This window comes from Perca fluviatilis, chromosome 6 (assembly GCF_010015445.1).
Source record: "Perca fluviatilis chromosome 6, GENO_Pfluv_1.0, whole genome shotgun sequence".
NCBI classification, from domain to species: domain Eukaryota; kingdom Metazoa; phylum Chordata; class Actinopteri; order Perciformes; family Percidae; genus Perca; species Perca fluviatilis.
The window spans coordinates 34,121,982-34,147,130 of record NC_053117.1 but is presented as its reverse complement, the minus strand read 5'-3'; the positions used below and the strand labels follow the sequence as shown (position 1 = coordinate 34,147,130).

General features: G+C 40.5%; 1 protein-coding gene and 1 long non-coding RNA gene across 2 annotated transcripts in view; both read left to right on the top strand.

The window, feature by feature from the left end:
• Positions 1 to 1,250: 1,250 nt before the first annotated feature.
• Positions 1,251 to 25,149, top strand: part of fras1 (Fraser extracellular matrix complex subunit 1) — a 266,280-nt gene continuing 242,381 nt past the window's right edge. Inside the window, 2 exon segments of the mRNA XM_039804033.1 lie at positions 1,251 to 1,864; positions 6,970 to 7,001. Coding sequence (XP_039659967.1) covers positions 1,777 to 1,864; positions 6,970 to 7,001 — 120 coding nt within the window. The 5' untranslated portion in view covers positions 1,251 to 1,776.
• LOC120560576 lies at positions 18,132 to 19,175 on the top strand. Its single transcript, XR_005639492.1, has 2 exons — positions 18,132 to 18,184; positions 18,913 to 19,175. It is a non-coding gene; the product is annotated as an uncharacterized LOC120560576 (long non-coding RNA).

Below are 25,149 nucleotides of genomic sequence, written 5' to 3'. Positions count from 1 at the left end.
ATATTATCAGTTTCTCCTGAGCTTGTTTACTTCTTTCACTTGTACAGATAATAGAAATGATTTTGGGATTGTGGGATAAAGAAACTACCATAATATCACTACAGAAAGCCCTATAAAGTAATACCTTAGAATATGTCACACCTAAAGTACCACAGAATTGGATATCATTGCTCCAAAAACACAATATGAATAATATAATCAAACAATAGCTGATGAAATATGTTCATGAATGTTAAAGTAACTACAATACAGGTTTTAGAATCCACATTTATCCTCACATTTTCTTCAATTTCCCCCAAAACTACTGAATTTTGACTTTTACTCATAGTGCAGATACAATAAATGAAAAAATAATTATTTTGGGAAGCCAGTGATACTTTATGAAAGATAAAATATCAAAGCGTCACTTCAAAAAGTCCCTATTTGTATACATAAACAGAATTGGAGTTGTAAGACTATTGCACATTAGATGAGGAGTTGAACCAGAGAGTGATTTTTGTCTCTGAAGATTGTTTTAATTTGAATCATGAAATGAAACTGTTCAGTATTATATGAGAAAAAAGAAAAATTAATAATTACAACACCCTAGCCCTCGGAGGCCCCGACCCCTGGTTTGGAACCACTGCCTTATAATTTGAATCTTTCTTTAATAATAATATGACACCTAAAGTGCCACTGAGTGCAATATCATCACCATGAACTCACTGGGCATTTAAATATACATGTAGGAACAGAATAAGAATATAATAAAGGTCATTTAGGGATAAAATGTCATTAAGTGAGATAAAGTCACCATTCATTCCCTCCAGGAGACTAACCAGGAGATACAACACCATAAAGAAGTTAAAGTCAGTATAAACACCTAATACAAACTTATAAAAGTGAGTATTGAGTAGGCTACCACAGAGAGGTCCCTAACATGCCTATTATAAAGACAGCTGACAAATTGTGTTTTTATGACTGTGGTGGGAAATATCAATATCAATGATTTATTATTTTTATTAACCTCAAATGTTGGGCTGTAAATTGGATTAAAATGATGAATCCCTCTGATAGCCATTTTATTTGTATTTTTTACATTCATTCCCCTCCAAAAAAAAGAAAAGAAAAGAAAAAAAAAACTAATTCTCTCCCTTAATCCCCAAGGAGCAGAGTCTGAGATTATGATATGAGCGAGGTGGGTGGTGGAGGTGGAGGGAGGTGCAGCAGCGGAGAGGTGGGACGTCCTCGTGGAGAGAGGAGGGGAAGACGGACAAGAAAAAAAAAAAGAAGAAGAAGAAGAAGAAGAAGAAGAAGAAGAGAGTTGGGGGTTTCGGGGAGGACAAGAAGACCGTCGCACCGCAAGAAGTGACTTCAAACACCGCGCAACATTTCGCCTCTCCGCCTCTCGTCGTCATGCGTCTCGGCTTTTAAAAGCGTCCCGGGCTTCTGCTTCTTCTGCTGCCGCTGCTGGGGGAGAGGACGAAGCACCTTGCATCCGGTGCTTTTCTTTTTGGCAGAGTTTTGTGTGAGCAGTGAGCAGGCGGGGAGAAGGAGAAGGAGTAGGAGGAGGTGGATACTTCTCCAGGTCTGGGACTGCGCCGCATTCGAGCCCGGAGCGCAGCGCTCAGGAGTCGGACCCGGTGCGCTCCGTCTCACCCGGTTCCTGGATCTTTTCCTGCTTGTTTCCTTGTACATCGGGACATCGATAATGCACACAGAGAACTGCTTTGATTCGAGCTAGAGTGACAGACACCAACACATCGCGCGTTTCCCCACTGACTGGATTTGGATTTAATGCCCTTTTTGGCTGCGACCATGGGTGCATGGTGGATATTTGTTGGCGCTCTTGCTGGGATCCTCACCGTCCCCCGTGGGATACATGGTTGGTATTTTTGGTCTCTTTTTTGAAAAACAAACCAGTTGTTGGGGTTGTTATGTAGGTCAGGGCTTATCAGGGACCCCATCCACATTCACATCAAAGCAACAGAACCTAAATTTGAGTAGATTTACTTCCATATTGACTACTTTTTTTTTCCAGCACTGAATCAGAAATCTGTCCAGGCTGCAAATCTGAATCTTGCCGGGGAGGGAAAAGTTGTGGTTTACCTTTTTCGATTTAGAACAGTTTCAATTGATCCAGGCTGCAGTGAATGTAATTTATTCCTCTAGTTGCCCAGGACACCCTGGAAGTTCCTTAAGGACCCCTGGAGAGGGCCGAAACCCTGCTTTGGGACCCCCTGAGCAGGTTGTTGTTTACCAGGGGTTAGAGCAGAGATTTGTGCTATGTGTTTCCCCAGAAGAGAAAAGTAGTAGTAGTAGTTGAAAGTTTCATCACACAAATATTTGATAGGATTTCTGAATGAGCACCCTCCACCTTGGATGATGTATTGATCATTAAGAGGAGATTTAACGTTTAATGATGCTAGGAAAGCAACACCCATACTCAAGTTGGTCAGATTTTTTTCAGAAAGCATTGGTTAGGAGATTTGAAGGTTAAGACTGGGCTGGATGGTTATAAAGTGAAAGTTTTTATGGTTACAAATGTTTTTTAAACAGCATTTCAGGGACTATATTTCAACCTGGAGTTAGGACACTGAACTATAAACATTGCAATGCTGTTGAAACAACTGTTGTATGTATCCTATGTATTAAAACATATTTAGCCAAAATTTGACAAGAAGTCTTCACATCTCTTGACCTGCAAATCAATTCTTAGTGAGACAGAGGTGAAGCTGAACTTCAAAGTCTGTTTTGAAAAAAGTCTAATTCGAGAAAACTTCTGCTTTCGGCAAACTTAAAGTGGAGATTTAACTGTTTATGATGCTGGGGAAGCAGCGCCTTGTTCCAAAAATTGTTTCCCAGAAGGCATTGATTTGGTGACTTGCAGGTGAAAAGACAAAGCCAAACTTTAGTGTTAAAACTGCGATCAATTTTGTTGAAAAGGGAAAGTTTTTATGGTTGTTTAAACAGTTTTTCAGTGATTTTATATTTGCACTTATTTGTAAGACATGCTTTACATTGAAATATAGTCACATAAAAGCAACAGTGTTATGAATCCTAGACATTTAAAACACCAAACGTGTCATCTTTGGACCTGCAAATAAGCAAATCAGTGCTTCATTGGATAGAAGTGCAGCCAAACTTGACCGCCAGTTTGAGAAAGTCTAATTTAAAGAGGACCCGACCCATGCTGCAAAACGTTCACTTATACTTGCCTCAAAAATACAGTATACAAACTTGTTGTCTGAGTCGACCTGTTGTGCATTTTCACTTTCTTAAATATCTCAATGTGTCTTTGAATCTGATCCCACTCTTGGCCTCTGTGCCATTTAAATATTCATAACTCTGCATCACATCTAAAAGGTCTGCCCATGCACAGCTACAGTATTCCCATCAGATGAGTTATAATGCAGAAGACTGTCAGAAGCTGAATGCAAAGCAGCTGTTACTGAACTGACCCATTCAGGGTTTCACTTCATTCCTCAAATCAAACTCACAATATCACAGTCGGGTACCTACGGAAAAAGTGTCGGGCTGCATGTTAAAATCTGGCAGGTGAATGTTTCGCTGCTCACATGCAGCAGCAGAACGTCAGACTTTTTTTTTCTTTTTCTTTCATCATTAGCGTCCTATCTCAGCCATCTTGGCATGCATCCAATCTGCTTGGCAGCACTTGCTTCAATACAATTCAAACTTTTATAAAGCTACTCCTTCGCCTCCTTCCGCTGAATACAGAGCACGTTGGCGTTGGCAACCAGAGCAGAGTAGTTGATAAAGTTGAAATGTTATCGACATTTAGTGCTGCTCGATGGATTGATGGATGCTGAGATGAAGAGAGACAAAAGTTTGGAGTTTACCTCACATGTTGCTTTTCTATTCAGATTATTTTACAGTCCGTGGCTGTGAGCATCTGCAGAATTATTATCCCTGACCCAACCAGATGATACTCTCACCCACCTTGGACATTATATTTTGTTTGATAATGCCTGAGTACTGTATTTTTGAGGCAAGTAACTGAATGTGTTCCAGCATGGATCATCTTTAGAGTAGACTAAGACAAACTGGTGAAGTTTGGCTGCACTTCTTCTATCCCATGAAGCATTGATTTGGGTTAAATAAGGTGTTTTTAAATGTCTTGGATATACTGTAAAACTGTTTCATTTAAATGATTAATATTTCAATGTAAAGCACGTCTCACCTTCAAGCTTGAATATAATTACAAAAAAACTGTTAAAAACAACCGTAAAAACGGGTCGCCTGGTTAGCTCTCCTGGTTGAGCATGCGCCCCCGTGTACAGAGGCCCAGTCCTCCAGCTGCTGCGGGTTCGGTTCCGACCTGTGGCCCTTTGCTGCATGTCATTCCCCTCTCTGTCCCACTTTCCTGACTTAATCTGTCCTATCAATAAAAGCAATAAATGCCAAAGAAAAACTGAATGTTTACAAAAACATAAAAACGTTCACTTTTCAACAAAATGTATCCCAGTTTTAACACAGAGGTTTCGTCTTTTCACCTGCAAGTCATCAAATCAATGCCTTCTGGGACATAAAAACAACAAGAGGATAAACCTGACTTTGACTACAAGGTGGTACTTCCCCAGCATCATAAACCATTAAATCTCCACTTCATATTGAGAAAAAGTCCTCTCAGGTGGAGGCCGCTCATTCGAAAACCCAAATAAAAGGAACGTTTGTGTTGTATGAAAGAGTCCTGACTGTGAGGCTGAGAAAGACAGCAGTTATGGGTGATTGTAGCGAAATGGCTAAAGTTAGGTTTTCTACATGGAAGCTGCGAGTAGCCATGGATGCTTCATTACTAATTTTATGATATAAATATATGAATTATATGTGCAGGCAGCAGGCCAACATATTTTCTTGTCTTTGTGTTGTTCTCTGATGCCTATTTCTTTCAAGGCTGAGATAACAACTCCATGATGAAACTCTCTTAGACCACGATTATCACGAGCTGATGAGGCACTCAAGGCTCGATCAAAAGAGTTTGATATCTCCAGATTCTGTTAAATCATTGGCATTGACAGGCATTGACATCTTGTGAAATGGGCTTAAAAATAATAATGAGCAACATTTCTTATCTCAGGTTTCCCTAATCCTCCGTCATCTTCCAACATATACCAAACCTCCATTCAAAATGTATACATTTTTAGAAAGTTCTAGAAGTTCTTTGCCCCCGTCAAACTATATCCCAGCCAAAACACGACATTTTTTTTGAAAAAGAGTGGAGTATGTTGAATTAAGATTTCTTTTCAGTATGTTTTGCTCAGTAAATCAATTTCAATTCTCAACACTTGTAGTATAAAAAATAACTTTATTGTGAGGCCATCACGTTTGGGCAAAAGCTGAAACACATTAGGTCTCACAATAAAATAGTTTATTTATACTGCCAAGTTTTTCAGAGTTCCGGCCTCGAATGCGGCGCAGTCCCAAGAATCCCTTCTTACATAGGCCTACTTTCATAAACAAAATCTGAATATAATTCTTTTTTTTTAATCTGCAAACTGGATTACATTGACTTCATACTCACTCTTTGATAAAATGACACACTCTCTTAAAGCCACCGACATGTGTTAACTGCTGCCTCAGAGTCAAACAGAGAGTTAATAAAATCTGTATGTTTAAAATCTGAACTGTTAATTGTTTTTTTTTAGAAACCGTATTCACAGCTTTCACATCTGTATATCTGCCCAATACTGATTAAACTACTATTATATTGTAGTTTTGTAGTTATTGATTATATTGTACATTGCACTTCAGTGATAACGAGATGATAGCATGAAGCAGCAGCATAAACAGACTTGCTCTCTCGTATGATAATCCAACTGTAACTGTGCTCTTGTTTTGAGGACCTGGACCGTTATGGTAAATGTTTACCTCTTGCTGTACTTCTCCCCCTAATGCGTCTGGTTTTTTGAGGCTCGGACCTAAGACTGTCCGTCTGTGTTTTCTTTACAGTTGGTCCTTAAATTGAGCAGAGATAATAATCGGTGCTCTGACAGTCTATAGGTCGCATATTTTTTGTTTTTCAAATTTCTGTTCATGATGCACTTTAAGCGCCAACCTCAGCTGCATTTCATCAGCATAAGCTGTGTGTTGGCGGACTCAGCTGGTGTTCATGGGGTGTTGAGCTGAGTGTAACAAAGTATAGCTTGATAAAAGTTTGTCCAAATATGACAATGTTGAGCTGAACTGACAAGCTGAGAGGGTGATGTTCTTGATCGGGCTTTCAATGAAAGCTCACCCCCAAATTTAGACACATGTAGGCTAACTATGTTTATTATATCCATCACACAGGGGATTTGGATAATTTTGAAGCTGAAATTATTATTGTTACCATCCCTGCATGTGCCTGCTCTTTAAACTTTGTGAACTCCTGCATGTCATGTGTTATATTTCATCCAGTTTCAGAACAAGAGTTGTCCCAGTATTTTTATCATTAAAAGTGCATTCAAACCTGAACCTGAAAGTTTTGAAATGATGTATGAATTAAGACACTAAGGTGAATCGGCCTAGTTGGAGACGTTTTGGTTCAGATACTGAAAACGAAGCTGATTGGACAGATTTCAAGGATTATTAAATGGGTAGAGAAAATTAGGATTGTCCAACTGCGACTCAAACTAAATCAGACTTTAACAACATCTTCATAGAACATTTGAGATCATATATGTAACCGTGAAATCTGAATTCCTGTGACCTTTTTTAAAGTGTGGTGATTTCATGGCTTCACTTCAAGTAAGGGAGATTTTGAATATTGGTTCTTGGATTATTCTCCCTATGGGATTCAGAATCTGTTTAATCACCATTGTCCCTCTATAGATCACTTTCAGATTTTGACAGTTCGCAACAACAGGCGACTTTACAGGGTTTACAGGAACAGATTTACATAATCCCTGACACATGGAAAGGTGTGATCATGACTGGAGTCTAATGCTATCTGTCTTTCTCTCCCCCTCCTTTATCCGTCTGTCATCCTAGGAGCTTGTATCTACGAGGGATCGCTGTATGCGGTAGGTGCACCCACCCTGTCTTGTCCAGTTTTACCTCTCTAGAATCACTGGCTAAGATTTCTTCCCCGTCCACTCACAGAATTAGGATCTTGGGTCCGTCTGTGAAGCCTAATGGGTATTTGCTCATGTATTATTCACAGGGGACATCTCCAGGTTAGCATGGCTGATGATTGAAGCTGTGTGTATGGAGATATAGGTGGGGAAAGGTGTGTGTATTATCTGTAGAGATTGATGCGTATCCTCTGTTGTCTGAGATGTAGCAGAGAAGATGTGTCTCATCTATAATGCATCCCATATTATGCATCAGAGAGAGAGAGAGAATCTTGCAGGCCCGGATGCTAAAAGAAGAGTCATTGACTCCCGCTGCTCTGTCGATTGGCTCATTTCAAAGTGAGAAAAAAGTTTGTGATGAGCTTTGTTTCTGCGGTTCTGCTGGGGATTGGTGAACATTCACGGTTTTGCTCTGAGGTGTGCTTTTTTGATGTTCTTTAAAACCTGCTGCAGGATCCTCATATCCTGGCTTGCAAAATTATTTTAATGTTTAAAGTTTGTCGTGTTTGGCTTTAGGCATTGACAGACGAGAAGTCCCCTTGTTCCCCTGCGCAGGCTGCCAAAGCCTGCCCTCCATCATACTTCTATGCATTTTCCCTTTAAATAGCCATAGGTTTGAGGTGTATAAAGTGGAGTTTGAGACAGAGATATATGCCAATATATATTTTTTTTTAACTGAGAATATGCAGAACATGGACAGAATAAAAAATTAACATTTACCAAGTTTTAAAAAGCTTTAAAATTCCCCACCTCAATGCTACAGATTGCCAATGTTATTAATGGGATGTTATTTTATTAAATCAACCGTCAGCCGTTCATGTCATCTGTGGCCAATTATATGGAAGCTTCTCTCGGACAACGGCTACATGAAAAAACTGCTACAAGTAAGACTACAATTTTTTTATTTAGCTAGTTGTCCAGATCAATTAATAATTCAAAATTTCCAAAGAAGAGGTGTGATGGTGGATCACTTTTCCTTAAAGAGCTTCTAGTCCTAAAATAAATGTACGCCAGATTTAACTGGAGGGTCTGAATGCTGTTTCAGAAGATTTTCTACCCTACAAGCAGTAGAAACACTTAGCAGCGTAAGATATTCAATATCCGCACAAGCTGTGCTTTGAAGTGATTCAGCCGTAATATAATTTTGTTTTCTTTTATTGGTCAAACCCCAAGTAAAAATTGAAATTTGCTGGTGTGCACTTAAGAAAAACACCACTTGTGTGTTGCAACAACTGGTAATCTCTTCTAAGAAGCCTTAAACATGGTTCTCAGCGGTAGACTTTGGGTTCCCAGCCAGAACTCCTGCTTCTTTCCTGCTGTGTTATCAACATAATTACAGTAAAACTGTAACCGTAGAGCATACCTACCTACAACATACCTACAACTACCTGCAATCCTGTAAATGCACAAGAACACATCCTGCTTCCCCCTGTTACTTATCCCCTAGCTTTGAAGAGCGGTAATTGTTAGAGCGAGGATGTAAAGACAGAAACGGCTCAGTCAGTGTTTTAGGAGGGAAGAGGAGGAGGAGGAGTGGTGGTGGTGAAGAAAGGAAAAGGAGGAGGGGGTTTGTGGGAAAAAAAAAGGAGAGGGCAGGGAGACAGGTGGGATGGCCCCAGCATGTTTGAACACAGTCAAGAAAAGGCCCATCTGGAGTTCAAAGTGAACTCCACACACACACACACACACACACACACACACACACACACACACACACACACACACACACACACACACACACACACACACACACACACACACACACACACACACACACACACACACACACACACCTGGAGTTGTGGGTAGATGGGAACAAATGGAAAATAAAGAAACCCGCAGATTAAAGTGTAGAAGCCCTCAGGCCTCTCTCTGTGGTTAAAAATAATCACAAGAGCAAACAAGTATTCTCACAACATGATCAGTGTCCCCTTTCTTTGTTTGCCAGACTTTACTTAAAGCGCCCATATTATGCTCATTTTCAGGTTCATAATTGTATTTAGAGTTTGTACCAGAATAGGTTTACATGGTTTAATAAAAAAAAAAACACCATATTTTTGTTGTACTGCACATTGCTGCAGCTCCTCTTTTCACCCTGTGTTCAGGTCTCTATTTTAGCTACAGAGTGAGACATCCTACTTCTGTACCATCTTTGTTGGGATTCACACATGCGCAGTAGCTGGGTAAGGATCACATCAGCTAGCTAGCTGTTTCTCTTCAGTCAGTACAAGGCAGGATTAGCTGGGAGACTACTTCTAAACGAGGGCGCACTTCCAACTTTGCGTGGAATACCTGCAGAACAGGGACATGTAAGTAGTTCTTTTGTAGATTATGGTGAACTTGTGTGTGTTGTAGCAGTGTTTTGCCATGGACCTTTTTCACAGCAGACATTTTGACTTGTCATAGTAGGAAAAGCACAGCTGAAATTGAAGTGTCCCAGTAAGCTATTTCAGTGAGTCAGCATGCACAATACCAGGGCCTCTCCTAAGTGGAATGCAGCCATCATTAATGGTTTTGAATACACCTGTGCTTTTCCTACTTTGACATGTCAACATGTCTGCCGTGAAAAAGGTCTATGGAGAATGAGAGGGCTAACCGCTAGCATGGTTTTTAGCCCCCTCGTTTCGGCTAGTGACATAGAAAACCCTGCAGATTTTGAACCGCTCACCCGGTTAAATTCAGAAACCCGTATCTCACTCAAAACAGCATGGATGTTTTTTTTTTTCTCCAAGTTTGTATGCGTGTGGAAGCACCAGAGACACAAAGTAACACCCCAAATCCCCACATTTCTTCCTACATAATATGGGCTCTTTAATTAGCTCTAGTGTTCAGCTTGATTTATACCAATGATAACTCTGTTAATCCATAAACAAAGGTGACTCTGATCATTCTTCACAGCTAAATTAAAAAAAAGACATATAGGCACAATTATATACTGTATGTCGATGACAGGCATTTCAAAAGCACAGGTGATACGCATATTAGGGCAGTAAAACTGTTTTCACATACCTTTTCTAAGGTTTTTCCTGTAATTTGTAATTTTTACATGTACACATGTGCACCACAAAGACTTCAGACAGAGAAAGTAGCAGAGGAATGATATCAGAGCTTTGCTCTCAAAATAAGGTTGGGTAGAAAGCTGATTACTGACCTGCTGCATGTATATGTGTATTTACATTAACCAGGTCACTACAGTGCATGTAAACACGATAACCTGGATTCTCTGAGTAAATATGGACTCACAGAGACCCCTCACACCCTGGGGACCCCCTGTTTACGCCTCTTTCCAGGCATGCTCAGAACCATACACACACAGACCAACAGGCTGAGAAACAGCTTTTTCCCAGAGACATGGACACGCTGCTGAACCCATAACACCGCCCCCCCCCCCAAAAAAAAAAAAAAAAAACAACAACAACTAGCACTTTCTTAAAATATATTTATATATGCTGCTAAGTGGAATGGGTTGCTGCCAAACCAAATAATTTTGTTGTGTTTAACATGCAATGACAATAAAGCATCTTATCTTATCTTAGATGGCTGGAAAAATGTTGACAATATAGTCGGTTGTCCAGCAAAGTGAAGTTCTGTTAATATCACAGTAGAGTGTCAGTCAAGAATAACACTGAATAATACTATAGCTAGCAAGTTTACAATGGATGTTTCGTCAGCAGCTGTTTGGGGAAACCGGATCGTGGAACTGCTTAAACTCCAACCAGCCAATCAAAATTTCTGATATGCCAAAAATCTGTCTGATCTTTCAACAGCCAGGTTTTTTAATTTTCAGGCAATTAATTAGGCATTGTGACCCCCTAAAACGGAACGTTCATCTGGTGGAAATTATTTAATATTCTAAGCTCTGCATACTGTACGACAGAGGCACAACTACATTGATATCAAACTCAATTTGGGGATTTTATTAAAACAAAGCCTGTTGGTTTGGTCTTTAAAACCCCAGATTGATCAAAGAAATTGTGATTTTTACATGTGGAACAATGTGTGCAATGGATTAAAAGCAGTGGGACAATGAAGAGCAAGTCTTTACATCTTCCCACAGAGAATAGTCTTAGTTCCCACGGCTGCATTGACCAGACCTTCTTATCAGTTCAGTTTCTACTGACAAGTTGCGAGAGGCCAGGGGAGACGGTGTTTGGCTGATGTTGCACATCCGCACTAAATCATTCATCAGTCAGCGCCCTCCCAGCTCCTGTAACCTGATGAATCAGATCAGACCCACAGACGGTTGTGCTCAGAGGAACATATATCGTCTGGGTGTAAACACTAAGTGACGTCACGTCACCCTTAGGTCATCCTTAACATCCCAATCTTGTCAGCTCATGTCACTTTGGACGCTTACATCATGTACTAAACATGGCTGCCAGTGGAGGAAAAAGCCTTCAGATTATCTACTTAAAGAGCAGATATCATAGAAAACAGGAATTGCTGTTACAGTAGATATATTGAGTAAACTGTTACATTGTCTTTTTTAAGTGATTAAATTGCAGCCATTTTAACTCTAACCTATCAAATTCAGTCTCTGACTTGTCGGGAACTCCCAATATCCCAATCAGCAAAAACCTCTACAGAAATTACAGGCAATGGACAGCCACAGATGTTAAACAGCTTCCCAGTTCTGGCCCAATGATGGCTGATGGTCGGCTCACTGTGTAAGGGCTGTAAAGCTTTCTAGATAAGGTCTAGAATGCACCGTTGTCATCCAACTCAAAATCAGCAGTACTTTATGATAGCTCATGTTTTTGTAAACTCCTAAAATGTTAATGAATTAAAAGTAATCATCAGATAAATTAATAAAAAATGCAAAACGTGATGTAGTGATTGCAAAGTAGAAAGCACTAATACCTCAAAAAACAGAGTACTTGTGTAAATGTTGCTGAATCCTTAACCCTCGCTGCCCATTGCTTTTACCCAGCAGCTGTACATTACGGTTGTGGACAACATGTTTTACATGCGTCCTGACAGATTTAAATAACCCCAGACTTATTGCAGCGGTGGAGTGTGCCACCAGGCCTGACACGCTGCTCAAGTACAGCATATAGCGTCCTCAGTGAAGGACCGCAGAGCTCGGCAACATGCAGCACCATGTCCAAATATATCACCTGCCCCCTCAAGGCTTAAATTCCTGGCATTGCAAGTCGCCGTTTCTGTAGGAATCAAAATGTAGGGCACCTCAAGAATAGCACCAGGTCCGGGCAGTAACGCCAAAGTTTACAAAGAGGGCAGAGTTGAGAACCTTTTTAACCTGAACAGAGCTGAAACGTCGTGGCGTTGGTACAACTCCAAACCCCTCCATCACACCGACTCACAGTAACTGCTACGTGTGTCGTAGAGGATTACATTTTCTTCCTGAATGGTCCCAATTCATTTCTTCTTGTCTCGTCCCAATCCTCCCACTTCGTACTGAGTCATTGTCCCCCCGTGTTGAGAATTGAAAAGCTCCAACCCAAAGAACTACTGATAACCACTTCTTAATTTGTAACTATTTCTAAATACATAAGAAATGAGGAATGCTTTTTTGATTCCAATGTGACTTCAGTGGTTAATTTTTGACCTGCTGAGCTTATGCACGCATCAATGCACATGCATAATGTTTACAATGTGGTGAACTATAACAGGTTATGAATCTTGCTGCTGTGCACTTTGGGAAACACCTTCTTATGTCTCTTTGAACCACTGCAATCTCTCTAAACACAGTTTTTCAGGGTTGTTGTCGTTAGCTAGTTAGTTAGTTAGTTAGGCCTTTAAAGTATGTGTATGACAGATTTTTCTGGATTTATGTAGAGCTGGCCATATAATTACAGGTCGGAGTCCGCCCAAGGCAGCCCTGTAAAATTATGTTCCCATAAAAAAATGATGATCACAAATAAGTTTTTAATTAAAGTCCGCGAAAGGAGGGATGGGTCTAACAGACACAGCACTTTCACCCAGGAGACAGTTCTTAGAGTCCCTTTGTGAAACTAAAAGTTTCAAACGTTGACTTGTTCACTTAACATACTTAACTTACGTACACACCTTAAATTACGTAACAAACTTACTTATTTCAACCCAAACCATCATCTTTTTCTAAACCCAACCAAGTAGTTTTGTTTCAGTTCACAACTTTAACCACATGTTTACAATAGGGACCGTTTCACCACATGCACCATTCTTTCTGGCAGAAAGTCCTATAGGCTATCTTCTCCCAGCCTGGAAATTAAGTTTCCCTTGAAAATGTAATTGAGAATGCGATTTTGTTTTTATGGTAACGTAATTCTTTATGAGACAGGGTTGTCCAAGGACATTTGCTGCATGTCGTCCCCCATCTCCCTCTCTCTCCTTCCTTTTTTGCTTTCATCTCTCGAAGGTCTCCAATCAATTAAGGCTCAAACATCTCAAAAATACTTCCCATGATGGCAAGGTTTTTCACTCTGCCTTCGAGTGTAGCCGCGCGGAACAACTATAAACAGTTTTAATTCCCGACGTGGTCGAACAACACTTTTCACAAACTAGTTCTGTTCAAGCACAACCGCACCCTGAAGTCATGACCACTTATGCCCCAGTTTTTAAATTGTGTTTGGAGTCAGTTTAATATCTGATTAGTTTAGTTTGATTAGTGAGAGTTAACTGTGAACGTAGCGTAAAGCCTCAGTACTGTTGCTGTAGTTAAACCCATTAAAATACCTGGAGCACTGATGTAGAACGGTGGTTAAATATTTGACTGAAACTGTGTTTGAGGTGTTCTGATAAACAAGACACCTACCACCCAATCAGAGTCAAGTAAATTGTTAATATTGATATACTTAATATTTTCTTGAAATGGCTACAGATCCTACTCCTAATCCAGTACTAAATAAAAATCCTGCATTCAAAAAATAACATAAGTAAAAGTATATACTGTACCAACAAAATGTACTTAAAGTATTTAAAGTAAAAGTATGAATTGTGCAGTAAAATGTTCCCTGTCAGTGTTTTCCTATCATATCTGATGTTTCTGGATTAATATTCCTGCTGCATTAATGTGTGTGTTGCATTTTACTGCTGTAGATGTTTAAGGTTGGGCTCATTTTAAGTCATTTATATACTGTTTGGTAGTTTAATCTTCAGCAATGCGTCATATTCTATAAGATCATCATATGTTTGTAGCGACCGTAGCCCCCTCTTCAGCTCTGCGACGATGCATTTTCCAGCTGATCCAAGAGGCTTTTTAAAGACTTTATTTAGCTTAAGAAGTAAGAGAATTTTTTCAACGCATAAAGGAACACTTCATCCTTCAGTTCATCACAAACATTCAACATCAACACCTCTGGAGATACGTGGTTTTCACTGGACAGGAAGGAACCTGTCGTCTGTCACACAAATGTAGTGGAATAAAATGTATAATATTTAACTGAGATGTAGTGGAGTAGTATAAAGTAACACAAAATGGAAATATTGAAGAAAAGTACAAGTTACTTAAATGTGTGATGTTAAGGTGTTGACTCCTATATAACATACTTTTTGAATCATATTTGACATTTATATTCTTAATTTTTTTGAGCATTTCAGGCCTTTATTCCTATAGGACAACTGAAGACATGAAAGGGGAGAGGGGTGGGGGGAATGACATGCAGCAAAGGGCCGCAGGTCGGAGTCAAACCCACGGCCGCTGCGTCGAGGAGTAAACCTCTATATATGGGCGTGCACTCTACCAGGTGAGCTACCCAGGCGCCCTATATTTTTTAATATTAATCTGAGCAGCCCTAATCACTTCTCATCATAGTACCTCCATGCTAAAGTTAACCTCCATATGTAATTTGCAGTACAGTAGTGATTTCTCAGGAAAATAGTTTTGCAGAACATTTCCAGTCAGTCACCGTCAGAAACACAATCTCAGCAGTGCGTCTGATTTCTGCTGCTGCCCGACCATAGATTTATATCTATGTGCCTGACACGCTTCACAACTTGAGGCTGACGACACTGACTGGAAAAAAAAAAAAAAAAAACATTAAAAGGAGATAATACAGTGAGCTATTTTACTAGCTAAATACTAGCTATACCTAGCACATGCTGTTCCTCCCCGTTCCTTCTGAGAGGCTGCTGTAATGTGTGAAGTTCCCGACATAATGAAGTGAACGCCGGCCGCTCTGATGTCAGAAGAATAGGGGCTTAACAGAAGCACTGTGGCCCAGGACACTGAAATAGATCATTTGAGGACTTGCCATTTGTGACTCTACCACATCTGAATTATTAAGTGGCACGAGGCTGTGAAGCGCTTGCACTGGCTGCTCTTTTCAAGATGCTTTTAAAGCTTAACTGCTTCTTGCATCTCAAATTCCTCCATACTTTTGAGCCAGAGCAGCAGTTTCCCATTTTCTTTGCTCAAGGGAGAAAGGGTATAAAAGTGCAGTGTAAAAACAGTGTTGTTTTATTGTCATGTCCATCACTGAGGTTGGTTTAGATTGCATAGAAGCATTAAAGTTTCAAGACACATTGAGACTTATTCAGTGAGGCGCTACAGGTTGCAATTCTTAAAATCCAATGAAAAGATTACTATCAGGACATGGAAATGGAACTTTTAATAGAGATACATGTGAACATAACTACATTTTCTTTTTCATGTTGGCATCCCTTGAACTTTAAAACGGCATTCAAGTGTTAAGTGTGGATACATCTGTAAACAGTTTTTGTGTTTCAAGTGTGGACTTTTTCCTTCAACTCTCTGATCACTTTTCAAGTTTAACTTAAGAGTGTAAAAACCAACAATGGTTTAATGATGGCGAAAGTAGCATATAGCTGTTTCAGATGATTGGCAGATCAGCCCAGGAAGAAGGACTTCTGTCATCAATGAGCCTATGAGAAGCTGGTACCTGGAGGAGGGTGCAGAGATGTGGAGAGATGCACAAAACTGAATCCAAGAGGAAAATGAGAGAATTAATAGATGTGTAGAAAGTTGGGTAAGGCCATGTACAGACGGAAAACTGCACTGCATTGTAAAAAAAATAAAAATGCAAGCAGCTTTGTCGGTGCAGACGTGTTGCTTCAGGTACAGGTGGGAAGCATGATCCAGGAAGTCCAGTTTGAATTATACATCTGAGTTTGAAGGCTTATTAGATGGCAAAACACTGACTGCACATACTATGCTGCAGGACCTCACTTACCAGTCTGTAAAGTGTCAAAAATAGAGTTAATTTAGTTAATGTATGCCTTTCATGCTACAGAGCAATCTAGTGTGCACTTACACATATTTAATAGCCAGTGCAGTGTGTTGCTGGATTATGTTGAATAGCATTTGTTTGCTGGGTTTCGCTGCATTTATTTTTGCCAGAGCACTCTTTCAGGACCCCTGCTGTGCTAACGCAGTAGTCGCACTGAAATGATTGAGGAGGCTCTTTTACTAGGGCAGTGCTAATGTTTGTCTGAGCAATGCCTTAGGGGATGGATAGCTAAGACTTATTGAAAAAAGGTTGGGTTTATGAAGTACAGCGCCACTTGATTAAAGGCTTTAATAAGAGTATTGGAAATAATTTTTGCCATCCTTCATGTAACAACCCCTCAGAGGGCCCTGATCCTTGGGTTGAGACCCTCCATTTGACACTGTCCCACGCCTCAGCAGTGCTGCCGGGGCTAAATGAGAGCTCGCCATGCTCCCTCGACTGGAACAAAGACTCCCCCACCCCCCCCACCAGCTCTGTGCAGACATGCAGAGATGTGTAGGACTGGAGTGAAGTGGGGCAACCTTTGGCAAACACCCAGTTGCTGGGCTAATGGGCAAACAAACAAGCTAGATGCTCCCCTTTTCTCATCAACACCCCCCTCATCTCTGACCCCCCTGACCCTCCAGGCCATCTGACGGTGGCTCTGACAGTTTCATCGCAGAAGGTCTGGGGGGGTCCTAGGCCTTTTGTCTCTCACTTGATTCAGATTGTTTGATTCCCGGCTTGCCATTCAAGCTAGTTTGCCTCTTATCTGTAAATACCAGCATGCAGCCCCCGAGCCCCGGTTTGTCTTTCTTGCTCTACTTGTCCTTCTGTCTGTGCCTGCAGGCTATTGGAGCTACAAGTGTTTAGACAGAGAAACGTTACACTGAGCCAAGTCTTTGTCCCTGTCGGCTAAGACGGCTGTGTTCACACACGCTGCAGATCACAAACCTCCCATCCACAGGGCTCATTTTTTGTCAGTTTTATGCTGAGTTCCCTCCTGTTTTCTGTCCTGAATGCAGGAGGAGGAAGGAGAACATCTTTAGGGGAAACCCCTTCAAAAATGAATTCTTTTGACTTTTAAGAAGGGACTGAAGGAATTCAAATGACTGTGAAGAAATCGAGCACATAAGGGAGCTCTCCATATTTCTATTTTTACTGATTCTCTTGAGTTCAAGAATTATTTCATTCTGCGAAGCCACAAAATCTGTCCATTGATGTGTCTATTAAGAAGCACCGTGAGAATTAAAGATCAATTTTTTTTATTTACATTTTCTTTTTTTTATTCCATGAATGTACAAAGTTTATACCAATTGTCTTTGTCATCTGGAAGATCACTACAACATGTGAAGCTTCCTGCACATGTGCATAAAAGCTGACACTATTACACTCAACTTTCATACTACTTAGGACTTTGAAGTTCACACTGTCGATTTTCAAGTCTTTGTACTGTGTTATCTGGCTTCACATTCTGGGGTTTTAAACATTTTCAGTAAAAAATGAAAGCATTTATGCTTAAGAATAGTGAATTTTGAAGTTCTGATTTTTACATTTCTGGGGAATTTCTGGCAGAAAAGTTGAATTGCAAAAGAAATTCACAAGACAATTTTGTTTTTAAAAGCAATTTAATATTAAAAGAAATATTTTTAATTGTAAATAATCGAACTTCACATGCTACCCATGGTCCAATCAGATGGCCAGATCGTTAACAGCGCTGACAGGCTTCACGGGAAGGACTGTGATGTTTACCCTCCTCCTCACGTTTGCTCTTTTCTTTCTCTTCTGTCATCAATTGCAGAGATTCATGCTCAATCTGGCCCTCCTCCTTCTCCTCCCTCCCTTTTTTCTTCCCAACTAGGAAGTCAATTTCTGGTCAACCACATTTTCCTTAGTGTCTATCTGGAGTATTGATGAAACAGGTGAGGTGAAACCAAACCGACAGCAGGCAGAGTGAAGCAGGTAAAGAGGTTCAGGGATAATAACACAAGCTCTTCATGTGGAGTCACAGCTTTAAAGGCCAGTCTAAAATTAGGTTTAGTGCTGCAACAATTGTTTTTTTTTTTTATAATGGATTTATCTGTCAATTTTAGTTTTACTTCATTGATTGATTGTCTACAGAACGTCAGAAATGTCATGTAAAAAATCCCAATTTTCAGGAAGACTTTTGGTGACTTTTTTTATATTGATTTTTTTTTTTATCTGACCAGCAGTTGAAAACCCCCAAATATTCAATCACAATGAATGTCAACATTGCATTACTCTCATGACTGCAAGAGATCACCTGCCAGGAATGCATCAAACCCCCTTTATTTGGGGTTAGGTACTAATTCTGTCTCTTATTATTTGTTGATGAAGTACATGAAGGGAAATCATTGCTGTACAATAGATATTGTATAGCTAGTACAACATTTGACACTTATTTACATGGAAATGTCACATTATATCCCTGACAAGAATAGATAATCACCTTAAATCTAATCTCGTTTTTATCCTATGATCATATATGATCGGCATGAATCACCAAATCCACGACCGCAAAAGCCTTAGAATTAAAATCCCAGAGATTTAAAGCTAAGCAGTATAATTGTGCCTCAGTCTGTCAAGGATAGTTTTATGAGTGCAGCATGATTATGGATTATCTTTGAGTCTGTGCTCATTACCCTGCACTGTTAACCTTTTACTAAAAGGAGGCCCGGTGGAACAGCGGCCTGTGCGATAAAGCAGATGATGACAGGTGGAGACGGATGTTTGCCTCGGGGGAAACGCGTTGAATGCCAGACCCGGCCTGTCGATGACTTCATTTCCCCTCCTTTACCTGGGTCGCGCTGCCTCACTCAGCAGAAAACAAAGCGACTCCGTTAGACCCCACAGGATGCTGGGATTACTCTACAGAACCCTCCACTAGGCTCCCTGCCTGACTGATAAGACAATATAAAGACTGTGGAACTGATCTTGTTCGTTTCCTGCCTCTTGTTTGAAGCTGTAGATTTGTCGCTGGCATTTATTCTTGATTGGCAAGCAAATTTTACTTCATCTCTCCTGGCCTTCTGCTGACTTTTTGTTGACATCCTCTCGTGGATTGAGCATATTGAGTTTAGCAGGTCACATGTTGGATATTTGCATTTCCCACCCCTCCTTGCACACTCAAAGTTGTGTTGAAGTGAGTTAACAAAAAGCTTTATTTATTATTATTATTATTATTATTATTATTATTATTATTATTATTATTAAGAAAAAACTTGGCATTGAGACTTGTCTTCATCTACCAAGACTGTCAGAAATCACTATTCCTTACATATTAAACAAATCGCTTTTGTACCTAAAGTAAAAGTAATTATTGTGCACTAAAATGTTCCCCGTCTGTTTCTGGATTAATATTCCTGCTGCATCAATGTGTGTGTTGCATTTTACTGCTGTAGATGTTGAAGGTTGTGCTTATTTTAACTCCTTTATATACCGTTGGGTAGTTTAATCTACAGCAATGTGTCATATTCTATAATATCATCATATGTTTGTAGCGTCGCTGTCCAGTGAGAATCACGTATCTCTAAAAAGTTTTAATGGTGTCAGAAAAACAGCCCTGTTTTCAGCTTTGTGAAGATGCAATTTCCAGCTGATACAAGAGGCGTTACTCTATTTACCTTAAGAAGTAGGAGAATTTTCTCAACACATGAAGGAACACTTCATCCTTCAGTTTATCACAAACAATCAACATCAACACATTTGGAGATACATGGTTTTCCCTGGACAGGAAGGGGATAAAAAACTGTCATCTGAAAAGTAGCTAAAGCTGTCAGACAAATGTAGTGGAGCAAAAAGTACAATATTTACCTTTTGAGATGTAGTGGAGTAGAAGTATGAAGTAGCATAAAATGGAATTACTCAAGTAAAGTGCACATGAACATATGGAGAATTTTTAGAGCAATATATTGTAGCTAAATGTTACACTGAGTTTGACAAAAATAAAATGTCATAAAATAATAATGCTGTAGGAATATATTAGGCAGTAATTCCAGACTCCGCATAAATGTTTAAAGCCTCATCAGGGGCCTACAATGTTTATTACAAAGTGTTTTCAGGGGAACCAATAACAGCGAGATGATTGTTCTATTCTTAAAGCATCACCAGAAGTTAAGATAATAATGTAAAGTTTGTCCTGAACATGCTCAGTTGGTTTCATGGCTGGCCTCTGGATTTTGACATTTCCTGTCTCACAAATGGAATTATTAGCCAACAAAATAGTTGGGTTCTTTCTCTGGAGACCATGAATACACTAGATTTAACAGAAGTCCGGCCACTTCTTACTCTTGATTCAAGCTTTGGACCAACTGACTAACCAACTTGGGAGTTAGCATGTTTTTTGTGATTTGCAAGCCAAAAGACATCTACATAAAAATGGGGCAGAAACAAAACCATTTTTAATATATTTTAACATATATGTACTACTTACAGTAAAATGCAGTCAGTTATATGCTCTTTCAACAACAGTTTCTCTTCAACCCAAATTTAGCCCAGTTTTAACTTAGACATCTAGATGTATTTTGACCTGCAAGTTACCAAATCAATCCACTCTGGCAACTGACGACCAACATCGCCATGCTCAGTCCCAGCAGGGCTGAAATCAATTGTGCTCCTGGCTTGTTTTTTGGGGGGTTTCAAACCTGCAACCTTTAGTTTTCTTTGAGTTTTTTGAGTTTGAGGCTAAATTTACATTGCTACGTTTTGAGCCAAAAGCATTCTCGTATACTGGGTATAAACCGGAGGCAGCATGTATACGTCGCCATTTGCTGGTAGTGTCCATGGTAACGTTAGTATACTCAGTCTCAGAAAACGAGACGTCAGGACTGATATGACCCAATCAGGCGGCGAAACATTGGCGTCAGTGTCGGCGTTGCCAAAGGTCTTTTTTTGCGGCCGTTGAGACTGAAACACAACCCCGCAGATTCCATTCAAATTTCTCCTGTTTAAGGGCTCTGAAACGCCAGAGCAGTGTAAATGTGAGGTGTAAATGTAGCAAAAGATATTCGTTTTTAAAACCAAAACGTAGAAAATCTACAAATGTAGCCTTAGACATGTTGCTCTGCTTGAAGTTACTTAACATGTCATTTTGCCATTTCAGAAGGCCTTTTTCACAACCTTTCCTAACTAGACCTTTTGTTCTCAAGCCAGCACTGTAAGATTTTCAAAATGACAGGAGGAAACCCTTCTAATATTCATCTTACGAGCCTCCTTTGACCTTTTCTTTAAAAGGAACTTGAAGCCAGTACAGCTAAAAGTGACCGTGCACACTCTCTGGTCTGTTTGAATGGTCTTTGCCCTTTTAGTTAGAGAGGGAACATGCCTGAACTCGTTTTATTACAGGCCAGTCCGAGGTGAAGACTTAAGGACTAAAAGCTTCTGTCCCTTTTGTTTTGCCTGTGAAAGGAACTTAGTTGACAGAATTTAGCATAATATGAGGCCTCGAGTTGTTTTAAATGCCCTGATTGCCATGTAGTTCTGACCTGAGGGTGTAAAAAGGAGGTATAAGGATGACTTCAAAGTTCAGTGAACAGAAAATGAGCTCCTTGTGGCTCCTGAAAACAACTAGTTAGAATCGGATCAATAATCTAGAGTCGATTTTCTGAGAGAACAAGAGCTGACACTGTGTTTGACCCCACGACCACCCGGTTTATTGTTTATTGTAAGAACGAATGCTGTTTAACTGAATGCAGGCGTTAAATGTTTATTTTAACAGTAGCCTCATTGTCTGGACGACGTAGCTCTTTTGTCTTGGTCATTATTTCGGGCTGTAAAGAGATTTGTCTGATGGCGGCTGCTACAAAAGAGAAAAAAGGACATTTTTTAAATTCCTTGCTAGGCGCTCTAGAGAGGAACTTGGCAGCAAACTGAGAAGTTGTCTGCACGTCGTAGCTCGCTGTGTAAACATCTAATGTGTGTAAAACAATGTCTCATGATTCTTAGGTGTGATGCTCAAATATGATAACCAGCTCTGAAGCAGGAGGAAAAGACATGAGCATTTGTCTCTGAGCCAGAACGTGGGATGAATTTTTGATGAGCTGCTGTGCAGGGGGGGGGCACTGATTTGTTTGCTTTGATACGCGCACGGAACATCAAATAATTTCATTGCAATTAGACCGCGGCGTGAAGCTGCGGCACTCTTATCGCAGCATTTATATAATAGGGGAAAATTACATTTACATGTCCCATTTTTCCTGCTTTGTTGCCTCGGTGACACCATCAGCTGAGTCAGCTGTCCTGCTGGGTGACACCCTCTGGGCGTTTGACAGCTCTGTCTCCGGTGGGCCGTCAGGGTTTCATTGAGGGTTTCTACCCCCGTGACGCTGCTACTCGGCAGGGTGTCCGTCCTTATAAGTGCCAGAGAGACAGGGAAACTAAGTCCTGACTGGAGGAGGGGGGGTCAGGCTTTAGATTTAAGTAAAGGGCTTATAGTTTGGTGACCTGGTGCATCAAGGTTTTAATTTCATGAAACCCCAGAAAGATACTGACACATTTGTCATGCCATAGAGGCCCACTTGAGAAGGTTTTTAGGTATTTTTACATTAAAGGAAGAGAACAGAAGTAGAAGACTCTCAGTATTACCCTGGATTTCCACTGGATGCGTAACTGCTGCATAACAGCGGCAGAGTCATTAGGTTTCCATTAAAGTCAGTGTGTGTATTTCCACCGGTTGCAGAACGTTTGCGTTCCGACTGCGTCCCAGCTCCGGCGGTCCGCAGCCCTCCGGAGCAGATACGCAGAGCTTCTATTTTTGCCGGACGCCGCGGAGAGCTCCGCAGCAATTCAGCACAGGGCAGATAGTGCGGGACAGGAAGTCGAGCACAGAAGCAAAATAAAACATCCGGTTAATTTTCAAAATAAAATACACCGTGCTCACGGCGGATCATACCCCCACAAAAAGCCAAATACTTCCCTCCAAAAAACTTAAAAAAAAAAAATCCCCCCCCCTTGTTGGTTTTGTGGTTCTAATTCTACTTGAATTCGTGACTACAGCTGTCAGTCATGGCCGCAGCCGTGCCACAACAAATCCAGACCTAGTGGGTATTGACGGACGGCGGAGCACGCAGCAGACACGCAGCGGAGCCGGTCCGCAGCCGTTATTATCCAGTGGAAATCCGGAGTTAGCCTGACAAGCCAGACCCACATCAAGATGTTGGGTCTGGGAACACACCATTGGCAGGGCTCAATCCGAGGGGCGGGATAAACGTTTTTTTTCAAATTCCCTCTGCACGCAATAGGATAGTGCTACAACCAACCAGAGCAGAACCATGCATTTTCCCACCAGCGGAGCTAGTTGATAGATTAAACTTTTGCCCTATCCGGTCGGCAAAACTCCAAACACGTCTTCCTTTTTTAAGAATGACTTCAGTACCATTCTTTGTTCTTTTCTCAAAGAAAAGCTTTACTCCAAGTCTTCCAGAGTCGCGGCCAAAGCCGATTCGAAAGGCCGCTGTTTGCAAGCAGCAGCGGCCTTTTCCTTTTGTTTTCAAGTAGCAGGGAATTAACGCGGAACCGTCGCAACTCTGCCGTCATTATGTTAAGCACGCCCACCGACTCTATACACGATGTGATTGGCCCGACTAGAGTTTGGTTTTTCCATCTTGCAAGCCAAGTTGCTAGACGACCCTGGCTGCAAATTACATTTGCTGCCGCTGGGGTGCGTCTAGATTTATCTCAGTATGCCTACTTCTGATGAATATTGGCAAGAGATTTGTGATATTAAATGACAACGTTAACAAAAAACTAGCCACAGCTTTATTCTACTTTCTTCAGAGAATTTACAGAAAAACATTTCAATGCTTGATATTACTTTCCTTATTTAAAATTTAATATTCGCCTGCCTTCTGTTCCAAGTCACTTTTAACTGAAAATACTGGATCAAAAAAAAGGAACACATCAGTTTCAACTGTTCTTAACCCCAATGTTATGTTCCCATTCACCCGAAAGTTGTCGTATTGTCTGCTGCAAGAAGATGCTTATCAACAGGACAGTGTCTCGGTTCTCAAAACTCAGAAGATAAAAATGTGAAACTGAAGTGGCTGATTGTGCAAAATCCAAATATTAAATAGTTGGTTAAGAAAAAAATCTCAACACAAAGCCCATTCAGTAGCTGTTCTGAAGCCTTCAATCAAATCACATCATCTTCATCAGTAGATGGAGTTTGTCCCGTGGTAATAGAGTTGTTTTACCCCTGAGAAGTCCTTAAAGTGCTCTGAAAACATGGACAAAGATGATGATATGATTTGAATTGCTGCAGAACAGCTATGGGCATTGAAATTGTTTCCTCAACTGCAGTTTCCAAAGTTAAACTGTAGAGTGATTGTGTTGCAAATCTTTGAATTTTTGTTTTTTGGTCCGATTTTCATCTGCAACAAACCAATAATCTCATGGATTTGTTTTTCAATAAAATAATAAATAAGTGAGGCCCACAAATAATGATAAATTAATCTCTTCCTCTGACTTTTTCTGGAGACATTTTAGAAGTGCAGCAAGGACTCCCGAGGGTCTGCAGTGCTGAGTTTGGGAACCACTTTGTTGCTACTTCATGCAGAAATGAATGTGATGGGGCACACACAGCTTAAACAACTCCATGGTTGAATGATGGGTCATGTTTTTTTTTTTTTTTTTCGTTGAAGGAATAGGGAGGGATGCATTTTCCCACTGTGACAATAAAGTGCTGCAGTTTACAGAAGAAGGAGGTTATCATGGGAACATGTGAGAGCATCAAACAAGCCTCACAAGGAGGAACCGTGCTGGTGATACGACAATAAATGTTAGCTATGATGACCTCTCCAAAGGAGGTTAACAGTTAAATCTCCCACCCTTGCATCGCCTGCACTGTTGAAACATTTTCCTTGTCAAGAGGCATCATGTAAATTTTACTGCCTCTCCCTTCGTAAAGTCAT